Source organism: Babylonia areolata, chromosome 6 (genome assembly GCF_041734735.1).
Source record: "Babylonia areolata isolate BAREFJ2019XMU chromosome 6, ASM4173473v1, whole genome shotgun sequence".
Classification (NCBI taxonomy): Eukaryota; Metazoa; Mollusca; class Gastropoda; order Neogastropoda; family Buccinidae; genus Babylonia; species Babylonia areolata.
Window position 1 is genome coordinate 42,902,923 of NC_134881.1, and position 14,423 is coordinate 42,917,345.

The window sequence follows — 14,423 nt, forward strand, 5'->3', positions numbered from 1 at the left end:
CTTGACATTGCAGCCTGAACTCTCTTTCATTGTCACACTGCTAACACTGCACTGTCTTCACTTCCTCAGTATAACAAGGAACACCCCCCCCCCTTTTTTTTTTTTTTTGCAAACTCAGTGCCCAAGATTTCATTTCAACTTAGGAAGAAGACAAAAATGACTGCAGGATTCTTCAAAGACAAAAAACTAAAGTTTATAAAAACCTTTTGGGTGGTAGTTGAATCCTCTTTGTTTTTACACGACGTTTCGGACCATAGGCCCGTTGTCAAGTGATGAGAAGAGGGGACAGTGTGAATAGGAAAGCCTATGTGAGGAAAGGGTGATGACATCTCACTACTTTCTGTTTTGATGGGCCATGCACACTCAACACTTGCTAAGTGGAAAGGGTGGAAAGGGTGATGACATCTCACTACTTTCTGTTTTGATGGGCCATTTGCAAGTGTTTAGTGTGCATGGCCCATCAAAACAGAAAGTAGTGAGATGTCATCACCCTTTCCTCACATAGGCTTTCCTATTCACACTGTCCTCTTCTTATCACTTGACAATGGGCCTGTGGTCCGAAACATCGTGTAAAAACATTTCAACTTACTCTGCCACCAATTGCCATACTGATTTAATTCTGTAGAGCAAATGCTAACATCTGTAAAGGAAACTCCAAAGCTACAATGCTTTTGAAGCCCTTGTTTTTCTTACTGAAAAGCAGCTGGAAGGCAAACTTCCCAAGGAAATCAAACAAAATTGAAGAAAGAAAAAGAAACGGTAATTCACGCATCTTTCCTATCTCCACAAATATGCACTAAGTGCATTTAGATAGTGGTTAAAATTGGTGGGTTTTATTTGTCCTGGTTATATAAAGAAATCTAGTTAAATGAGTACTTAAAAAAAACACACACACACAAAAAACAAACAAACCAAAAAAAAACCCCAATAAGAAATGATGTATCAAAAAAATTTTCATATACAGTGAACACACACACTACAGTCAGGGCTGCTGGAACAAGGATTCAGGGTCAATAAATCACGAAACCCACCACCCTCTCTCTAACTGGCAGCCACGGGGATGATGATCAGGTAGAGAACGACACCCAGAGCCACACTGGCGTAGATCAGGCGCGTGGCCAGGCGCAGGTCTTTCTGCGCCATTCCCATCAGCCCCTTGGACTGGTGCATGCGCCCTCGGTGGGCAAACTTGATGGCAAAGATGCCCGTAAACAGAAAGAGGACGACGCTGACGTAGGAAGCGATCTGGATCTGGCGGTACGACTGCCAGGGCCTGGGGATAACCTCGTACAGCGGAAGGTGTCGTAGGCCACAGTCGGACTCTGTGGTGTCAGCATAGGGGTTCTCGGCCGTGCCATCTAGGATAGGGTCGGAGTAAAAGCCGTTGCGGCCGAGCTGGCCGGCCGGTGGGGCCGACTGGATGAGGGAGGCATCAGCTTCGTTGGTGTCGGCATCGCTCTGCAGGCGCTGACGTTCTGCTTCCGGTAGTGGTGCAGGGGAGGCCATGCTTCTGGTTCACTGTGGGTATCTTTCTTTTCACGTTCACTTCTTTTCTTTTCTTTCTTTCTTTTTTTTTATATTTTTTTTACATGTGCAGAAAATGGTCTTGCATCTGCAACTGTAATGGAAACAGGAAAGCCTTTTGATTTCTGAAACAGATTGCATAATTGTGTGATAGGACATTTTAATTGTTAATAATGATATAAGTGATATGATATATCTTAAGTTACTAATCTACTATAAAATCACCCATTCACAAATCATAACTCACAGTTTATGCATGCTAACTTATGAAAGAAACAATCTTTATGAAAGAAACAATCAAAGAAAACAAAACTGATCTGAACACACTACAGAAAGGTCAAGTACTCCAGGTTTAGGCTTGGAGCTGGTCACTGACACAAACAAATTTGAAAAGACCCAACAATGACGCAGCCTGGACATACTGATTTTTAGCAATTTGGTCAGACCAAAAGGCCTTTTGTACTTTTAAATCAATCTCCTGCAAAACAATCAAGTTTCAAATTCCAGGAAAAAAATTGCTGCTGTTGTTCCTTTGCAGTTTGACACTGATCAGATGAACACTGCAAACAAACAACCTTTGAGGCATGCACTGAAAACCAGTGATGACATTTTCACACAGCCACCATCACCTGCATGTTGTGAACTGCAGTGGAACCCAGCGCCAGGGCGGACAACAATCTTTGCTGGCTTCCACATCACAGCAAACACACAGGCTCACACAATGGTCTACCAAGAAGACTGATTTCCCCAGAACACTTATTGCCAACTCCATTTAATCATCATAGTATCTGTTTTCTGACACCAGTTCAAAGGCACAGAATCTGCATGGATAACTGCACGTTGGACGGATCACAATAGTTGTGGCTGTTGACACAACCCACAAGAATGAACTATCGTCACTGACAACACAAAATTATTCCACCCTTGCCTTGGCATTCTTTTTTTTTTTTTTTTTTTTCCATCAGCACAGATGATTTCACAGTGCACTATATATTATCACTAAATCTGACAGTAAAAAGTGTTGTTTTTTTTTTCCAAAATATGAAAGAGAACCAATATTGTGACTGTGATCATGTGAATTCACCGACACTTACTTTCACTTTTTGTTGTTTTTGTTTCACTTGTTTCCACAAATCCAGCTTATGTGAGTGCTGCAGAGGGGAAGAGATTCTGAGAGGGTTAGAAAATACTTTCATCTGGAAGTTTGAAACTGTTCTGAAACTTGCACTGGAGTCATTTTGTCTGAAACCTTTGCAATTGTTCTGCACTTATCCACGTACTATTTGCAATTGAGAGCAGGCTGTGCATTACACATCCTGTGATTGGTGTGTGGATATTTGTGTATAGAGGAAGGAAAGGGATGAGTGTGTTAGCCAATAACTGTATGTGTGTGCATGCGCTTGTGTGTGTGTGTGTGTGTGTGTGTGTGTGTGTGTGTTGACTGTTTTAGGGTAATATTCCTTCATCCCACAAGTAGTAGCAGTAGTAGTAGTAGCAGTAGTAGTATAGGGACTGGCAAGTCATCTGCCTAGACTTCTCGGCCTTTTTATGTCCCCATCGAATCTTCACCTTCACTTCTTCCATTATATTTTATTTATTTATTTTCTTTTTCTTTTGTTTGTTGTTGCTGTGCCTCAAGGCCTGACTAAGCGCGTTGGGTTACGCTGCTGGTTAGGCATCTGCTTGGCAGATGTGGTGTAGCGTATATGGATTTGTCCGAACGCAGTGACGCCTCCTTGAGCTACTGAAAACTGAAAACAGTTGCTGGGCAGGGTACACAAGTACACTTCTGTAAGAAACTGTTTTATTCATCATAATCAAAAAAATTTTCTTTTAAGATGGTGTTGGTGTCAAGGAGATTTTTGAACATGTTAGTATTTTGTGCAAGTTTAACTTTGGTTGGTAGTGCATTCCATGTTTGTGCAATTCGGTTTGCGGTTAGCCAATGAATTTTTTTCTACTGTTGGTGTTGCAGTGTTCTGAACAAATTTTCTTTACTGAGTTCCTTGTACTATCACAGTCCGACATTCTAAAGATATGTCTTGCATTTACATCATTTATGTTATTTAATATCTTATAAGTTTCAATCAAATCTCCTCTTACTCTTCTACCTTTCAGTGAGTGGAGAATATGCAAGTACACACATAAATGCATGTCTGTTTAAACAGGAAACATTTCCGTTGCAAGCCAACAGCACAACTACAAGACCAACAATGACACACACACACACACATAAATACTGTTTCACATGTGTGCATGTGCGTGTTTATACAAAAGTGTCAAAGACAAATAAAAACACACACTGAGTGGTGGGGGTAGGGGTGTGAAGGGTTGCCACTGGGCAAGAAAAAAAGGATTATTTTTTCTGACCCACTGACTTTGAAAATGACTCATTAAATTTTAGGTGAACAGATCAAATGACACATAATTTGCAGAACCAAACCTAAAAACTTAGTATTCCTTTCAAACTGTATAACCATTTAACCATAATTACTGAAATAAATAAAATTAATGCAATTTAAATGGCTAATTGTATATTCTTTGTGTGTGTGTGTGTGTGTGTGTGTGTGTGTGTGTGTGTGTGTGTGTTGGCGCATCAGCATGCATTCATCATATTGGTGGTTGGTTTTTTTTGTTTGTTTTGTTTTGTTTCACATTATTTTACAGTTTACATGTTTGTGTGACTTCTACAGATTGACATTCCTTTAATATATAATAAATGCGATGTAATATTTGGCTCTTTTAATGACCTGGTATATTTCTAATGTCCCTACTGTACATACATACACATGCATACATACAGTTACATATGCACAGTGCGTACAATTAACAAACCCAAAAGGGTAGTAAATAAAATAGATAATTATAAATAAAACTCTACATATGCTCAATTTGTATCAGATCTCATATGCCATCTCATATGTCATCTCATATATATATATATATATGTGTGTGTGTGTGTGTGTGTGTGTGTGTGTGTGTGTGTGTGATATTTCTTTTTTTTTTAAGGATACAGATGAAGCAAAGTGACGCTGAGAGAGACCTAGGAGTTATCATTGACTCAAAGCTGGCATTCTGGGAACAGGTAGCCCACAGTCCACAGCAAAGGCAAATAGGACGGATAGCGGGTGTGATTAGAAGATCATTTGACCACCTCAATGAGAAAATATTTGTCCAGCTGTACAAGAGTTTAGTGCGCCCATTACTTGAATATCGGCACTGTATATGGCTGCCTATGCATAAGTCATTATGTAGTGACACTGAGGATGTTCAGCGCAGAGCAACAAGAGAGTCTGCGTGAACTAAAATTACCATGCTTGGAACACAGGAGGCTCTGTGGAGACATTATTGAGGTATACAAATACTTGCATGGGTTTTACTCAGTCTCTCGACTTAGCTTCAAACTGGTGTCCACACGTGATCTCAGAGGCAATGCTTTGAAATTAGATAAAAATCAGAGCAAACTACTTCCCCGAAAGAGTTATTAACACCTGGAATGGTTTACCAGACTCTGTGGTGACATCTGTTGACTCTTTTAAAAGCCGCATGGACAGCTACTGGACTGAGCTACCTTTAGTGTATGTTCCTGCCTGCCAGTGTTAACCACCACCTTTGTACTTGCCATTGCCCGCAAGTCACATGCGCATAAGTAAATAGATCTAGGACGACGAACAGGCCCTTGAAGGGGGCCTCAATCTTGACTTGACTTGACTTGACTAGACAACGGTTTAGGCCTCTCCCGAGGCCTGTTCGTGTTCCTAAAGAACTATTACTGAATTGGTTGCATGCGTGGCGAGCGCGGCTAGACCAAATCAGTTGCCTGACAAGCTGGGTTGTACAGACCAGGTAGGCCCCTCCAGTGTTTATCTAGGCGGCTCTTAAAGGCGTTGACTGATGGCACCAGGACCACGGAGTCTGGGAGACCGTTCCATTGTGTCACTACTCTGTTAGAGAAATAATTCCCCCTGACATCAAGGCGAAAGCGTTGTTTTTGGAGCTTTAAGGTGTTGCCTCTGAGGTTTCCACTAAGTGACGACTGGAACACTGGCCTCTGTGCGTCATAATGACCGTGAAGGTATTTAAATACTTCGATCATGTCCCCTCGCAGCCTCCCGTGTTCCAGACTTGGCAGCCCCAGCAGTTTCAGTCTCTCGGGGTAAGGCTTCTCCTTCAGTGAGCCCAGGAGTTTTGTTGCTCGCCTCTGGACGTCCTCAATGTCACTACATAGCGTTTTGTGAAACGGTTGCCAGACACAGTGGCCATATTCCAACAGTGGTCGGACGAGGCTCTTCTACAACTGAACAAAAGTTGTCTCAGTTAGGAAATCAAATGATCGTCTAATAGTCAAGTCAAGTCAAGTAAGCAGACGCGATGTAGCGTAAATGGATTGGTCCACATGCTATGACCCTCGTTGAAACTGACTCCCATGCACCTTGCATCTGGAGCAACTCGTACACTTCTCAAGTTGCACTGCTTGCGGCAAGTGAGGTACAATGCAGAAAATAGTAGAAGGGACTGAAAAAAGAAGCTAGCCGGGAATGAGAGACACAGCAGTCACAGACCTTTCGATTCACAGTGACTGCGCAGTTCCTCTCTGGCTAAATATAGTTAACTACTTTTGTGCAGTGTGCGGCAATCAATTACATTCGTTCACTCGGTCATCGATAGTCACACCCCCACTGAAAATCGCTCACACATTGCCAGTTATTGAAATATGCTGTCGCTTTCAGAGAGCAAAACAACGCATGAAGCGTGCGACAAATTACAAAGCTCCAATAGAAAACACAGCGTTAATCAGACAGTACGCACACTGTTGGGAGGATTAAATGTCGAACTGTCCAATCTGTCACATCTGCTGCCCACTGTTTACGTTTTCACTGCAAACAGGTGCTTCCGGAAATAAATACGCAACACTGCAGCGAAATGACAATCAACTGTTTGAGAATTTCTCGTCCAATTGGGAATGTGTGTGTGTGTGTGTGTGTGTGTGAACTTGCGTGCAAATAAAACTGGTTCTCAATTCGGAGCTGAGTGTCAGTAACAAGTGAATTTTGTTCACCTCACTCATTGACACCTTATGATTAAGCTCATGTAGTAGTAGTCGTAGTAGTGCTAGTGTATGGACTGGCAGTTTGACTGCCAAGACCTCACGGCCTTTTTATGTCCCCTTCCATATCTGTCTCCTTTTATTTGTGGGATACACCTACGTTTTCATTTACTGTAATTCATTCGTCAAAGTCTATAAAAAAAAATTCTTAAATTGATGTCAAGGAGATTTTTTAACACAGTATTTTGTGCAAGTTTAGTTACACTTGGTAGTGCATTCCATATTAATTGTGCAATTCTATCAGCAAATGAATTTGTCCTTAGGTTAATATTACAGTGCTCCTTACATATTTTCATCATTAAATTTCTTGCACTATCATAATCTGACATTCTAAAAATATTATTTACAATGACTGAATGATATCAATTTAAGCCTTCTACCCTTTAATGTATACAGATTTAAGTATGTAAGTCTCTGTTGCTAGCTCATATTTTTGTATTCTTTAAATAACTTCGTTGCTCTTCTTTGCACCCTTTCTATAGCTATAGACTGTCTCTTGAGGTATGGTATCAGTATCAGTATCAGTTGCTCAAGGAGGCATCAGTGCGTTTGGTCAAATCCATATATGCTACACATCTGCTGAGCAGATGCCTGATAAGCAGCGTAACCCAACGCGCTTAGTCAGTTCTACTTGTGATCTAACCAACACTTTATATAATTTAAGAAATATATTTTTATCTAAATAGGGAAATGCTTTCTTAATTACTCCTATCATTCGGTTGGCTTTATTCATTATATCCTGCATGTCAAATGATGATTTATCATCAAAGGTTATGTCAAGGTCTTTCTCACTTTGACATTTCTCAGTATCCTGTGTGGTGTCTTCTATTATCATATATTTTTTTTCCTGAGACTGTTACATGATGCTTTCAATACTTCAAACACACACACACACACACACACACAGAGCACCAGATAGAAGTTAAGTCACGAAATCTAAAAAGACCCATGTCTACTTATGAAAGGAACTGGATTTCTTTTTCTTTTAATCGCCCGAGTAGTGTACACACACACACACACACTCACACACACCACACACACACACACACACAGGGAGTGAAGGGAGGTGATTGAAGCAATCATTTTGACAGACTCCTTCATTGGGCTTTTTTCCTCTCGGTGTAAAGTGTGTCAGGACGAAGAGAAAGAAGGATGAGGCTTAAGTTCCGGAGACTCCCATCTCAAGAATGTATTCTTGGGAAATATTGTATTATTACTATATTATTATTATGCAGGCACTGTATTGCATTTATTGGGTGTCAGCTCGATAGTCCCCTGTGTTGATATCCCCCCTGCCATACGCCCGATACTACCCTGTCTTGTTAGTCCCTCTCGCAAAGACCCAGAAACAGTCAAATACTAATGTATAATGTATATATTTGTAAGTGATAATGCTTTATACTTGATCAAAGATGTGTTGGGGAACGATGACTTGACGTGTTCTCGTATCTTTTTTTACCAGCCGTCTGCCTTCAGAGTTGAGCAGCAGCGCACAGAGAAACGCTCTGTCTCTCTCTTTCTTTCTCTCTCTCCCCCCCCCATCTCTCTCTCACTCTCTCCTCCCTCCCTCCCCCCCATCCCTCCCTCATTTTCGGTCTCCCCCCTCTATGTCAGATTCTCTGTCTCTCACTCATTCTCTCTTTCTCTCATTTTCTCTCCCCCCTCTTTCCCCCTCTCTGTCAGATTGTCTCTCGCTCTCTCATTTTCTGTCTGTCTCTCTCTCCCCCCTCTTTCAGTCTCTCTATCTCCCCCCCCCCTCTCTCACTATATATATATGTGTGTAAAAGAAGTGAAAAAAGAAAAGTAGTGCTGGGTGTTTCCCCATGCAAAATGTGACTGGCACATGATACACACTGAAGGCTAATAAGTACTCAGTAAAACTAGCATTGTTTGACACTCCAGTATATTAAAAAGTCACCCAAAAGTGCAAATGCATAGATAATAAATACACCACACACACACACACACACTGAGTAGGTTCAAAATATTTATTTTGATAACAGAGGCAGCAGTCATATCTACACAAGCCATGCGCCTGAGCTCCATAAAGCACCACCATTCCAGCAGTAATCTCTTCAGCTCACAATCCACAGCTGCTCTGTCTTCTCTACATTAGTACATACAGGAAAAGGAAGGAAGACATGAACAACCCCACCCACCATCACACTCCCCAGTCCTCTACGACGACAGATCACGTCTCTGATTCACCTCATTCATCATCTCTTTAGTGCAGCCACCCTTAATAGCCTCTTGAGAATTTTACTCCAGCTTCGCCTACCCGCCATTCCCATTTTGCCTATTCAGCCTCTCTATCTCTCTCAAAACACATACACCCTTACACACAAAGAGACACACTCACAATCCTTACATGAGTGAGTGTTAATAAAAAAAAAAAAAAGTATGAGGACAGATACCAATGCTCAGATTGCCAACAGAGCAAAGAGGCATGCACATCAATGTAAAAATGGACTTTTTGGAGAAGCTGAAAACTGAATGAATTGGGGAAGAAATCCCCCCCACATCATAAGCATTTAACTTTTAGACCCCCCCGCACTCCCCTGCGTGTCAAAGCTTGGGTCTCTCTCTCTCTCTTTATTTGAATTTTAATTTCAATTTTTTATTTTTTTTATTCATAAACCAGCAAATAATGTTTTTTCAAGTACTGTACATAGACGGACAGGAATAGGCGAATTGGGAATAGGCAAATCGGGAATAGGCGAATCAGACAAGAACACTGCAACAGCAGTAGACCTGGTTCTTCAATGGCAAAAAAAGCAAGCTACAGCGATCTATCACCATCAACTACCACACTCTTCAGTCCTCTACATGCGTTCACACCACTTCAACACAGTACACGATCAGCCCCACCACCTCACTGAGGGAAAAAGAAAAAAACAACAAAAAACCCCACCTCCAAGCATCACACACACACATTTCAGTTTCAGTTTCAGTTTCACAGAGGCGTCAGAACATGCAGACTGATCCAGATCACCAACACTACATCTGCTTTAAATGAAAAAAAAAAAAAAAAAAAAAAAAATTTAATAGAAAAGAAAGAAAAGTATACACGAAAGTATCCCACCCATCATTCATAATATGTCAACTTGCTATCCACATCAACATATTCCTCTTTTTGGCAATGCTGTGTGTTTTGTTTTCTTTGTGTAAAATTGATTGAAATTGTATAAAAAAAATTTTTTTTGAAGTGCAAAAACATGCAAATAATTAATTTATCTTTCCAGTTATACTGTGTATGATTTATTAAAAATAACATGATTGCAAACATAAATTTCATTGGCAAAAAAAACAAACAACGAAAGACAATTTCTTGCGCAGGTGACAAAATGAAATAGCAACAAATTCTTTCAAACAATACACACAACTTCTGTCTTAAATGTCATGGTTCATCAAATTTTATATAGACAGGCAAGCGCAGAGCAAGAATTCTTTTAAAAATGTGTTCGTTATTTTGTTGGTTGTTGTTGTAAATGTTTGACTGTCCTTTCTATCAATACAAATGAACTGAATTTTCAACCCTAAAAACAATATCAGCATATCAATCTGTCATACACAGAAATTACAGACAGAATTTGACACATTTTTGTGTGTGCCAAGTCACTCAATAATTTATCATTCCATTTCTTCCTCGAATATTTCTCTCACTTTTCTAATTTTTTCAACTAACTTTTAATGAATTGAGGTAAAATAGATCATGGAAGAACAAAGCAACTAAGAAACCCAGGGAATGGTCACCGTCCAACACATCAATGTGTATTTTAGACTGTACAAAGAATTTGTGCCTACAATACGAGGATGTACTGTACATTATCCAAGTTACACAAGTTATGATAATGCCTGTAAAACTGAACATTACCCTCATCTTACACAAGCTACAACAATGCCTGTAATATATCCCATCTTGCACAAGTTACAACACTGCCCGTGATATCAAACATAATTATATCATCTTGCACGAGTTATGTCTGCAATTTATCTCATCTTGCACAAGTTACAATATTGCCTGTGATTTTAAATCTATCTCATCTCACACAATTTCTAATGTCTGTAAAATGTTCCTTCTTGCACAAGTTATAATATTGCTTGTAATATCAAATATAGATCATACTGAATTGCACAAGTCATGATAATGCCTGTAATAATTATATCCCATCTTGCACAAGTTGCAATATTGCTTGTAATATTAAGCATATCTCATCTTGCAAAACTAAAAATAATGCCTGTAATATGTCTCATCTTGCACGAATTACAATGGTATTCAGTTGTTTTTTGTTTTTTTAATCTTCACAACACAGTTTCTCCCAATCTGTATCAGGAAAATTAGCATTTCTAAAGATGATGGTAAGTACCTTTCATCTGGCTAAGAACCATCTAGAACAACTTAGACCTTGCTGAAAATGTGTTAATGCTTCACATCTCTCTCTCACACTCACAGCCTCATGTTTGACTCAAGTTGGCGATAACTGTCTGTCACTATCTGAGGAATACCCTGTTCATATACTGCAACAAACCAGGAGGATGTGACAGTTAATGATATGAAGATTGTATATTCCATCCTATATTCTTGTCCACACTTCTTCTACATTTATGTACATACAAGATACAAACAGTAATACAGTACGCAAACTGTAATTTAATACTTCAAGGTTATCATAAACTTTATGAAGGGATGACAGGAAAAGGGGGTGGAGATGATCCTTTTTTTTCTTCATTCATGGGCTGTGACTCCAACATTCACTTGCATAGGAAATTTTCTATCTAAAATTACATTTTAATTACACATATTTAACCGTGACCCAAATAGTGCAGACTCCGGCAGGGGTCTGACGTTCCTGTCCTGTGCAAACTACTATCCACCTATGCGGAGAAAACGAAAGCAACTACGGCCGATAACCTCCCGGAAGTAGGTAACCTCCCCTTTGTCCCCCTGGCTAGCGCCCTCTTTTGACGGCAGTATGCATACATGAGTCGGTTTTTACACGTTTGACTGCTCTTACCCCAACCATGTAGGCAGTCATACTCTGTTTGGCTGTCCACATGGCAGGGTAAAAACGGTCATACATGTAAAAGCCCACTCATGTACATATGAGTGATGTGCAGCCCATGAATAAAGAAGAAGTTGGGGTGGGAGTGGAGGTGTGGGGAGCTGGGGGGCAGGGGGTGGATATGCATGCCGAATATGTTCTTATTTATATAACCCATATGGATTACAGGATCTTTAACATGCATGTAAGATCTTCTGCATGGGTTTAGATGCAATGGGTGCATATACTATACACACAGAGGGGGTTCAGGCACTAGCAGGTCTGCACATCTGTTGACCTAGGAGATTGTTAAAATCTCCATCCTTCATCTACCAGGCACTATGACCAGGATCTGAACCTGGACCCTTAGACTGAAAGTCTAACGCTTTAACCACTCGGCTGTTGCGCCCATTGGGTGTAGGGGGTAAGATGGGAGATTAGGGGTGGGAAAAAGGTATGGGGGTGAGCGGCGGAAAGGTAGGGGTAGAGCGGCGGAAAGGTAGGGGTAGAGCGGCGGAAAGGTAGGGGTAGAGTGGTGGGAGAGCACACTAACAGAAACAAAAAACAATGACTAAATATATGTATATTTGAAAAAAAAACCCACAAAACAAATGCAATTACACAAAATACTTCAATACTTCGTGATATATGGGTGATAATACATTTTCATTTCTCAGATGTACAATTTCAACAGCAGAACAACTGTTGAGGAAACAGATCTACAAGTTCATATTATCTAAAAACTATACTGTGATTGTTTCGTCAATGGTCAGCTCATTATAATGCAGTTCAAATTTACACCTCAGCTGACAGCAAGATGCCAACTCAGAGATGTAAATACACACCAAAAGTAAAACCATCCAAAATAGCAGATACACAATACGAAGACCTCAATATGACTAAATGAAAACTGATTAAACTGAAAAGTGCAATGCAAAGCAGAGTTAACAATGTACAAACTAACATACACCAAAAGTGTGACTTCACTGCTCCATGCACTGTTCTCCATCATCATCCTTCCCTGCGATGCAAATTTTGTAATCCACACACACACACACACACACACACACATGCATACACTACAGATACTAACCCACACTTACAAAAACACAAAAGACATATATACTCAAACACACATACATTACAACCGCCGCTCAAAAAAAACAAAAAAACAAACAACAAACAAGAACTCAACTCTCTCAAGTTTTGAATGCATATCATGAACAGCATCACAGGCTCATAAATCAAATTCACACTTCCTCTTATTTTTCTCTTGTTAATTCCAGTGCTACACAGAGGCCGCGCCACCAAACAAATATAACATTCCACAGTGTATTACTCCACAGACGAAACGAACACAGATCCTGACCATCCAAAATAAACACACTCATAGCAAACTGAAATAACAACCTACATCACAACTACAGTTTCAAAGAGGTGTCAAAGCAAGCAGACTATATATCTGCATTAAAAAAAGGAAATCTTCTATCTAAAATTACGTTTAAATAACATACTTACTGTGACCCAACTAGTGCAGACTCCGGCAGGGGTCTGACATTCCTGTCCTGTGCAAACTACTATCCGCCTATGTGGAGAAAACGAAAGCAACTACGGCCGATAACCTCCCGGAAGTAGGTAACCTCCCCTTGTCCCGCTGGCTAGTGCCCTCTTTTTCCGGCAGCCATCATGACTCCTGTTCCTGTGCTCTCCATACGGCTAAGTTTTTTCGAGACTGCCCAGTCTCCTTGCCTGATGGATTCCCTGATTCACGCAGGCGATTCCATGGGGGTGTGGGGTGGGGGATGGGAATAGATATCTGACCTACACATAAACCCAACACACCGGTCAGGCTTCATGAGTGCTAACCCTCGGTATGAATAAAACAGTAGCCTAAAATGAAATGAATCATACTACTGCTCTGACAACCAAGTGGAGTGATGGCCTAGAGGTAACGCGTCCGCCTAGGAAGCGAAAGAATCTGAGCGCGCTGGTTCGAATCACGGCTCAGCCGCCGATATTTTCTCCCCCTCCACTAGACCTTGAGTGGTGGTCTGGGCGCTAGTCATTCGGATGAGACGATAAACCGAGGTCCCGTGTGCAACATGCACTTAGCGCACGTAAAAGAACCCACGGCAACAAAAGGGTTGTTCATGGTGAAATTCTGTAGTAAAATCCACTTCGATAGGAAAAACAAATAAAACTGCACGCAGGAAAAAATACCCCAAAAAATGGGTGGCGCTGTATTTTAGCAACGCGCTCTCCCTGGGGAGAGCAGCCCAAATTTCACACAGAGAAATCTGTTGTGATAAAAAGAAATACAAATACAAATACCTACACAACAGAACCTACAACAGAACCCAAACTCATAATGCACACTGGTCAGGCTTCTTGAGTGCTAACCCTTGGTATGAATAAAACAGTAGCCTAAAATGAAATGAATCATACTACCGCTCTGACAACCAAGTGGAGTGATGGCCTAGAGGTAACACGTACATGTGTGTCATGTTCATTTTTTTCCCCATTACTGCTGGTGCATTGCACCTGTCACCTCCTTCCCAACACCTGCTTCACCAAGACAGGAAAAAGAGGAGAAAAAAAAAAAATGACGGGCGCAATAGTCGAGTGGTTAAAGCGTTGGACTGTCAATCTGAGGTTCCCGGGTTCAAATCACGGTGACGGCACCTGGTGGGTGAAGGGTGGAGATTTTTACGATCTCCCAGGTCAACATATGTGCAGACCTGCTAGTGCCT

General features: G+C 40.8%; 1 protein-coding gene across 2 annotated transcripts; it reads right to left on the reverse strand.

The window, feature by feature from the left end:
• Positions 1-535: 535 nt before the first annotated feature.
• On the reverse strand, positions 536-6,426 carry LOC143283410 (uncharacterized). Of its 2 annotated transcripts, none has more exons than XM_076589631.1 (2): positions 6,334-6,426; positions 536-1,618 (listed from the first exon to the last, which is right to left on the reverse strand). In XM_076589631.1, the coding sequence occupies exon 2, from the start codon at positions 1,504-1,506 to the stop codon at positions 1,042-1,044; it is 465 nt and encodes a 154-aa protein (XP_076445746.1). In that variant the 5' UTR covers positions 1,507-1,618; positions 6,334-6,426; the 3' UTR covers positions 536-1,041. The 2 variants fall into 2 exon arrangements, with proteins under 2 accessions (XP_076445746.1, XP_076445745.1); XM_076589630.1 differs by having other exon boundaries at positions 536-1,649; positions 6,334-6,414.
• Between the last annotated feature and the right edge of the window lie 7,997 nt (positions 6,427-14,423).